The 9,465-nt window shown below is 39.3% G+C and overlaps 1 protein-coding gene across 1 annotated transcript in view; it reads left to right on the top strand.

Annotated features, from left to right (window-relative positions):
* The first annotated feature begins 1,008 nt into the window (after positions 1-1,008).
* The window catches only part of DYTN (dystrotelin), a 60,046-nt gene continuing 51,589 nt past the window's right edge, over positions 1,009-9,465 (top strand). Inside the window, 2 exon segments of the mRNA XM_014784770.2 lie at positions 1,009-1,068; positions 8,750-8,824. Coding sequence (XP_014640256.1) covers positions 1,050-1,068; positions 8,750-8,824 — 94 coding nt within the window. The 5' untranslated portion in view covers positions 1,009-1,049.

Below are 9,465 nucleotides of genomic sequence, written 5' to 3'. Positions count from 1 at the left end.
AGTATATAGTTGTATGTCACAGTTGCACATGCTTGTAGTTGCTGTATGTGGGACGCGGCCTCAGGATGGCCAGAGAAGCGGTGTGCCGGTGCGCGCCGGGGATCCGAACCCAGGCCGCCAGTAGCGGAGCGCGCACACCCAACCACTAAGCCGCAGGGCTGGCCCTCGCTACCATATTTTTAAAGAACTTTTCAGTTTTTGCTTTTGCTTTTGCTTTCTCCCTTTGTAAAATGTTATCTGCCCAAATAATTTGTGCCTTAATTCATTCATTTGAAGAGGGGGAAAAGTACTATTTACATTTAATTATCACGTAAGTTTTTAAAACAGTTTTCAGCTGCTCATGTTAAAAAATGTCTTTTTCTTAGAATTGATATGATTTTCCTATAGTATAACCATTCTTTTTGTTGACAGTGAATATACAGTTTGAACAACAGGTGCAACATGAAACAACAGGTAGTTAATTGAATACACTTTTTAAAAGAAAATATTAACTGAATTCTATATATACACACATATGTATATATACAGGTACAATATATACATGTATACATGTATGTGATACATACATGTATACATACATATTTATGTGATAAGGTGTTTAAATGGATAGTATTCATCAGAAATTTGATATGTAGAATTATTTAGCGTAGTGATATTAGAAATTTAAGCATTGAGAGTTTCAAATTTTGTCCTTCGAAATTCAAGTAAATTTACATTTTCTCGAAGTGAGAATCCAGTCCACTCTTAAAAGTATAATGCCTCAAAAGTTCTAGCTATTTTCAGTGTTAGTTTCAGGTACTGTGGTCAGTTTCTGGGATAGAGCTCTAAGTCCCTAGAAAGGCTACTCCAATCTTCCCTATTTTTATTCTCCTAAGAGATTTCATTTTCCCCGACACCTCGGACTCATTGTCCCACAGGTGAAAAGGCTGTGTAGGCCCTTTTTGCTCCCCACCCTGACTCTTCCACCACACAACCTTCTGCTTAAAATATTGGTTCATTTCCAGTGACAAGGACCTGCTTGCCATCTGCCATTCTAAGAAATTCCCGAAATGGACCCAGGTAAACAAGGTGAGTATTACTGTCAAGTATCTAAGCACAGTTTGTAAACAAAAAAATTAGGCACAGATGTTGTATTTTCAGACTTCTGAGTTGCAGAAGAGTAGACATTTGGCAAATTTCTGGCTGAAAAAGAAACCATTGGATGATTAAAAAGACTCTCTTGTAAACATAAATTCATAATGTATTGAAGAGTATGTGGTCTGTTGTCTCCAAAGCACCAAAAATAACAAAATACTTGCTTTCAATATAATTATATTTTAAATTGCTATTCAAACACAAAAACTGACTTATTTTCATATATCTTCATACTTCACTATTAAAATGATATCACAGTAGGTATTTTAATATCAGGAGCGAGCTCACAGGACCCTGGGGGCCCAAAGTTGGGAGACAGGTCTCACAGCTGTCATCATATGAATATTTGATAAATGGGTGTTGGGAAGCCAATCCCCCTTTCTTCCAGCATCTCTGAATGCTGCAGAGGGCCCTGGACTGGCTTGTGACACCTTTATTGCTGGGTCTAGTTGCAGCCTTATTCCCCTCGCTAACGTCTAGATTAACTTTACCTGTTTTATATAAAATTCTGTAGTATCTCAAGTTATTTACCTAAACAACATTATGATTTGAAACAACAAAGATTCAAATTATCTTTGGGTTTCCCAAATTTGGGCCTGCATATTGATAAACTTAACACAAAGCAGTAGATAATCCACCCAAAGCCCAATTTTCTCTCTCTAATGTTTCTCAAATTTAATGCACCTCGGAATCACCTGACGGTTTGTTGAAATGCTGGGCTCCGCCTCCAGAGTGTGTGACTCAGAGGGTCTGGGGCAGGGTCTGGGGTGGGGTCTGGGCTGAGGCCTGGGCTGGGATCTGAGGTGGGGTCTGCACTGGGGTCCGAGATGTGCATTTCTAATCTGAGGTGGGGTCTGCACTGGGGTCCGAGATGTGCATTTCTAATAAGTTCCCAGGTGAGATGCTGCTCACCTGGGACCACATTTTGAGGACCACTGACCTAAAATATCTATTTCTGGATCGTCAAACTAGATGATGGACAGTTGAAAGATTTATTACATTCATCTTAGTTATTGTAGAAAATGACACATTGATTTGGTTAAGCAAAAATAAGAATCATTTAAAGCAAAATACATTTCCCAGGCAAATTGCTGCCATGAGTGAGACCATATGTAGCTTGTATTATTATTTCCTTACGCATCTGAAACTACTTTGTAGCTTTGGGCTGGATACACCCAGCAATTTCTTCCTTTCTTGAGTCTTTTCCCACGAGCCTTGAGGAGGCAGGGCTGGTGGTGGGTGACCTGGGATACCCGTTCATCTTCCACGTTGCTCTAACACAGCTTGCATTTTATGCTGCGTAACTTCATCAGATGACGCTGCAAAACACAGCTCCACAGGAGTGTGCGGGGCCAGACGGCAGGGCCCCCACAGCATCACTCTTCCGCCGGGAGCAGCCTCTGGGAGCCAGCGGAGCCCCCAGTTTGCTGACTCGCTCTGCTCATTTGGTGCATCTGAGAGGAAGCGGGGCACAAAAACTGGCCAGTTCCAGAAGGAAAAGAACGCTGGGCACTACACTTTTGTAAATTATTTCCACACTATTAGGGCTACTTTTGAACTTGTTTCCCTTCTCCAGAATTAGGCAGAGAGGTGACTTCTCCTGTGCTTTAACATTGGGCTCATCTGAAAGCTAAGCATTTGTAAAACATAAGAAAATACTCCATAACAAAAGATTTAGAGCAAATTCTAGGTTCTTTGATATGTTTGCACCTGTTCAAAAAAGGAAAAAAAAAAGATGTGGAGGAGTCTTAAACAAGATCACTTGTTTTGATGACAATTTTAGGCACAGCCCATGCTCACCTGAGGTAGGTGTCTTCCACTCGTGACCGTATGTTGATCATTGAATCACCAGGCGTTCAGGGAGAGGCCTGTGGTGTGCTCCAGGCCCTCCAGGATGCGTCCCACCTGGTAATCCGCTGACATTCAGCATGAAAATAGTTCTATTTTCCTCAAGGCTTCTTCCGTTTTGCATAATAAATACAAGTCAGTCCTGGGCTCAAAGCTTGCTTGCATGTGGAAATTAGCCTCCAAGCGAGCATTACAGGTGTAAATGCTATGGACTTGAAATTGGTTATCACAGGAGATACTGGAGACGCAAAGGCGCGTGGCATTCTTTCCAAAGTTTGGCTGGTTTCCTCTTTCACTCTCCGCTGTAACTAGCCCAAATCTCCCCCGTTCTTCAAGTTTCCTACCCCACCACGTCCTCCCAACTCTAAGTGGGTGAACTTGTCCCCAACTTCATCAAGAAAACAGAAGCCCTCAGACATGCACTTCTCCCACACACCCCGGCATATGCTTCCACTCTTCCTCTCAGGGAATGAGGGATGGGCTTCCTGCCAAGGCTGATCCTCTCACCTGCGAGTCTTCCCCATCCATTGTCTACCTCGGGGGTTGTACCAGTTGGCAATATTTCAGTTGCTTGTGACAGAAAACTCAGCTCAAAGAGGCTTTATTACCTCATCTAATTAATTACCCAAGGGAGGACTAGCTTGCCCTGCCCCAACAATGTCACTGGGATGTGGTTTCTCCCCTCCCAGCATTCTCCAAAACTGAGCTGTCCGGATGTCAGCCACTGGCCACATGTGGCTATTGAGCTCTGAAACACAGCTAGTCTAAATGGAGATGTGCTAAAAAAGACCCTGAATTTCAAAGACTTAATAAGAATAGCAAATATCTCATTGATAATTTTTATGTTGGTTACATGTTAAATAATAAAATTTTGATATATTGCATTAAATAAAATACATTATAAAAATTAATTTCACCTACTTCTTACTTTTTAAAATGTAGTTGCTAGGATTTAAGGTGACATATTTGACTCACCTCACATTTCTTCTATTGGACAGCGATGCCCTAAAAATTTCCCGTGACTACTCCCCCTCAGCTGGGAAATCACTGTAAGCTTCTCCTTTTTGTCACCATGTGGAACCCTCCCGCTCCAGTGCAGCACTCCCGGTGTCTGACCCGGTGCTTTTCACCTGGATTGTGCTTGGTCATCAAGCCTTGTCAGAAAGACACCTTGACCAATGTCTGCCTAGTCTCTCAGGTCACCTCAGCTCCAGGGTCTGCAATCCGAGGGCCGTTCTCTCCATCTCCCTCTATTCTGAGGCCAAGCCCCCGAGGCCGAGCCCTAGAGCCAGACTCCTGGATGCCCAGCATCTGGGGGAATTCCAGCTGCCTACTCAACATCTCCACCCAGATGTCTTATAGAAACCTCAAACTCGGTGTGTGAAAAACCAGCTCCCATTCCACCTTCATGCCCAAACTTCTTCTTCCCATTATTTTCAACACCTTGGTCTCCCTCCTACATTCAATCAGCCACCGATTCCTGCCAATTTTACCCAGCAAATTATGTCATATGTCTGTCCCCATTGCCATTCCGATCTTTCTCGTGTTATAGGAAGTGAACACAAACTCCTCCCATAAAGTGCCCTTGCCTCCAGAGAAACATTGTTGGAAGTTTGATATATAACCTTCCTCACTGGGTTTATTGTGTTATTTTTTGCTATTATTCTTTGTTATTATTTTTTGTTATTATTTACAAAAATAGGATCATACTAAACTGTAGACATATTGCCATGGTTTCAGCCTTGTAATCATGCTTAAAAATGCCTTTCAATCTCAAGATTGCCAAAATTTTTCCATATTTTCTCTAAGTATTCTTGTCTTAATAATTAATAATTCATGTTAAACTCTAGTTTAACAAAAACTCTAGTTTTTGTGTATGATATGAACTAGAGTACCTATAATATATTTTTCCAAAAATATAATGGCCTTATATGGTCTCATATGGCCTTGAATGGTCACATTCAATGGCCACGACACTATTTTATTTAACAACCTGTAATTTCCTTATTGAGTTAAAATGTCATCTTTATCATGCACTAAAATCCTATACATACATATGTCAGTTTCTGACTCTATTCTCTATTACTCTATTTATTCCTGAAATAAGCCCACATTGCATTTATTCTCACGGGTTACTTTTATTATCAGTTTGTCAAGTTTAAAAAAGCAGTTAGAATTTTGATTGGAATTGCTTTAAATCTATAGATTCATTTGGGCTAGAATTCACATCTTTACAATATTGAACATTCCTATCCAGGAATATCCAGGAATGGAGGAAGTAGATTTCTCCATTTATTCATATTATCTTTAATATCTTTCAGTAAAGCTTTATAAGGTCTTGCACATTAATTGTTTCATTTACTTTAAGCACTTTATAGATGTTTAAAATTCCCTGTTCTAACTGGTTGTTGTTGGTATAAAGCAGTATAGTTCCTGGACCAAAAGCACCAGCCCCACCTGGGGTTAGAAATGCAGTTCCCAGGCCCCCCCAGACTCAAAGCTGAGGCCCGAAATCTGTGTTTTAACGCCATTGAGGTAAATCTGATGGAAGCTAAAGTTTGAAAACCACTGATGTAAAAGAAAGTTATTGATTCTCAAACAGTTGTCTTAAATCAGCCAACTTGCAGATGATCCTCCTGAATTATCTAGACAGGCAATCAGAGCTTCTGTAAATCTCTTCCTTTCTAATATTTTTATTTATTTTTGTAGATTAGAATTCCAAAACAGGAACAGCAAATAAGTTTCAATGCCATTAGTACGTGCCAGCTCCAATGGACTGATACTGACTGCCTGGAGGGCTGTCTTGACAAGGTCTGTCAAGGAGACCCTGCCCTGCCTGACACAGTGTGCAGGGGACGGTTGTGGCCTCGATGCCCTGTACTTTATTTCTCTGCTTCAAGTTGGTGTTGGATCATAGTAGGCAATGGAGGGTCTTGAGTTTTTCCCTGACTTTAACAAGGATGTCTTTTTAAATATATTAATTAACCATTGAGCGATTTTTAAATTTCTGAAATAAATCTTCTTATATCATGGAATATTATTCTTTAATATATTCTTGAAAATTTTTGATAATATTTTATGTAGTATCTTTGCTTTAATCCTAAAACAGGTCAGTTTTTTAAAACATATACCTGATTTAGATGGTATTTAGATGAGACCTCAGACTTTAGACTTTTGAGTTGATGCTGGAACAGGCCCATGTTCAAGGACGTTCCTTAGCCAAATATACCAACGTCCTCAAAGTCTCAACTCAGAATTTGACTGCTTTTCTCTCAGTAATAATAATATTTTCAACAAAACATTATCAATTTTTGGTATTACAGTTATACTTGCCTCCTAAAATAAATTTGGAAGTTTTCTGAGTTTTTCCAGTTTTTGGAATAGTTGAGTAACAGAGATTCACCTGTTCCTTGAAAGTTTAAAGGAATTCACCTGCAAAATTCTCTCTCCTTATGTCTGTCTTTGATGACTGTTTTTCCTCTTTAAAAAATTTGTAGTTATTAGTCTTTCACCCTTTTTTAGTATATTTTTATCATTTCTATTTTCTATTTCATCTGTTTCCAAATCTGTTGACATAATATTGTACATAGCTTTTTTCTATTTTAATGTTAATTCTATATCTGTAAATATAAATCCTTTCTCATTTCTAATGTTTCATATTTTATATTTTTCTTCTTCTCTTAGGCTTGCCAAATGTTTGTTTCATTTGCTTTTCTTTCCAAAAAGCCAGTTCTTATTTCCATTTTCCTATTCTACTGCTATTCTGATTTTGCAGCCTAATTAATTAATTTTGGCATTGATATTCAGTAATTCTTTTCTCATTTTTTAGCCCCTAAATAGTGTTTAATTTCAATTTTGATTTCCTCCTTGACCACATGACATTCAGAAGAAATTTAAAGCATTTTTCACAATGGTAAATATCTTTTATCTTCTTACCGATTATTTCTAGTTTTATTGCATTATGGGTCACAGAACATAGCCTGTATTTCTGAAATTCATTAAATTTTCCTTGAGGCTGAATCACGATCAACTTTATCTTTTGGACCTGAATCATCAAAGTAAATTCTTGCTTTTTGTCTTGTCCGTAGTCCATTCTTTACAACCACGGGCGTGAGCTTTGTGAAGTGTGCACAGTCCCTGAGGCTGGCAAGAGGACGCAAGCTTGTGAATGAACTCACACTGACAGCCCCTGCCCTCTGTCCCTGCCTCTCTCACACCTTCCAGCCACAATGAGCTTCTCGATCCTCATGCCCTGGTGTCTCTGCACATGCAGAAGTCTCCCATAGGCTTCTGACACCCTTCCCCCAAACTCTTCTTTCCAAGGAATCCCCTGAAGATTCTCTACTTCTCTTTCAGGAGCCAGCTCTCACTTCACCCCCCTGAGAAATCGGTCAGCTTTCCTCTGGTGCAGTCCTATTGAGAACATGGATCTCGTCCCTGCCTTGACATGGAGAACTCCTGATGCACCTTAATGTGCTCAGTCCCCAGCACAGTGCCTGGGACCTTATGGACACTCCAGTCTTGTGTGTGTGTGTGTGGCAAATTAACAAATACGAGTAGCTATTTTATGATGACATAACTACAGACCTCTGTAGAAGCAAGGCCTGGCATATAGTAGAAACTCAAGAGATATTTCCTAAATTTGTAATTTTGAGAGTTTTAAGTCTAGATAACATAAATCATATGAGCTCAGTGGTCAGTGGCCTTCTGTTAGGTTTTACTTTTTCTAGCTATGAGGACTGATCATTTCAGTCTTAGGCAACAGAAAGCTCTGTTGTGAGATTGTTACATGTCTCTTAAACTAAATGAAAATCAAATTTGGAGGATCAATGAAACAAATTTAAATTGTGGGTCCTCAGTGGAAGTCAGAGAGATAATTACCTGTATTTTCTTATTTAAATCATGCAAATACCCTACGAGGAATGTATTATAATCCCTATTTATCTGATTAATAAACTGAAGATCAAAAAGGAAACTAATTTCCCCAAAGGAGAAAGGGAGGACTAGAAGGGGGTGTGGCTTCAGAGCAGGCCTCCGCGCCTGGGAGGTGCTGGGAACACCAGCCGTTGTGGCAGTGACGGTGGTGGTGATGACTCTCAAAAGAAGGTGTGTTAACCATTCTTTTCTGATTATGAAAATAACATATGCTTTTTATTGAAAATTTAGGTAATAACAACAAGTAGAAAGCCATTAACTGTAAACATTAAGAATTCAAGCACTCGGAGACACCCACTGATAACAATTCGGTTAAGGCCACTAGAAATTAGGCTGCACGGGCAGGGAGTTTTACGATTTGTTAACTGCTATATTTCAAGGGCCTGGAAACATGCCAGGACCATCTAGTAAGAGCTCAATAAATATTTGCTGAATGAATGAATGGATAGATAGCTTTTGAGTTGGTTCATATACGCACAAATGCATATGTGCACATATGACTAGAATATATTAACAAAATTGAGATTACAAGCTACATGTAGTTTTTTATTCTATTTGTTTCATAAGGCTGTTTCCTTCTCATATAAAATGTGGACAGATCCATAGAGGAGTACTCCTTAGTTTGGTGGCCTCAGAGGATGCTCTCCAGGGTCACCTGCAGCCTAGGAGACTGTAGCCCATAATTGTTTGTCCTCAGGTAGGAAAGAGAGCTGTACACCTTGTTTTCCTTCCTGCAAAATCAAGTGGGGATGTACTACCTGTAGGATCCTCTTCCAGGATGTGGGCTTTATCTAAGGTCTTGTATCCATTATATTTCATGTTTTCTTTACAGATGCCCTGCATAGGATTGAGAATTCCATTTACAGAACAGCCTTCAAATTACGATCAGTGCAAACTCTGTGCCACTGTAAGTACAGCTCCCTGAAGCACTTGAAATAATTTGATCCTGATGTGTGATGTAAAATTCACAAAGAAAACAGAAACTTCCCCATGGGAGTGACAGCTGGACTCCAGAAGGCTGGCTCTGGGCATTGACTCCAATTTCAACAGAGAAGATGGAGTGGGGAGGGTACACCGTGTATGTTCAACCCCCATGTAGCTTCGCTGACTGACAAGAGAAAGTGATTTAAGGACGAGGATTTTAATTGTTTTTATTTTTCCTACTTGGTTTCTGGAAAAATTTTTTTGGTTTCCTTTTCAGGATGCCAATATTGACACCAGATAAAATTACAAAATAATTTAGTTTAGAATCTGTGCTTGTAGATTTAAGTATGAAATTTAAAATTTCTTCTACCACATAAGATTTGTATTTTTAAGTTGTACCTCGTATTTCTCTCTTAACTTGCAAAAGTAGGTTCAGATGAATAATCCTTGGACTATAAATTTTAAAACTATCTTGACAATTCCCTGAGATCTTCTCTTTTGCGTTAAGTTTATATCTGATTGACTGCTATGGTTTCTTTTCCTATACTGTTATCTAGGCAAAATAAGGTAAAATATAGTAAAATTATTTACCCTGTAAAAATTTTCCAAAATGAGATAACTTGG

Source organism: Ceratotherium simum, chromosome 9 (assembly GCF_057802395.1).
Source record: "Ceratotherium simum simum isolate JZ-2026a chromosome 9, ASM5780239v1, whole genome shotgun sequence".
Taxonomy (NCBI): Eukaryota; Metazoa; Chordata; class Mammalia; order Perissodactyla; family Rhinocerotidae; genus Ceratotherium; species Ceratotherium simum.
Note: the sequence above shows the minus strand (reverse complement) of the source record. Positions and strands in the feature narration are given on the sequence as shown.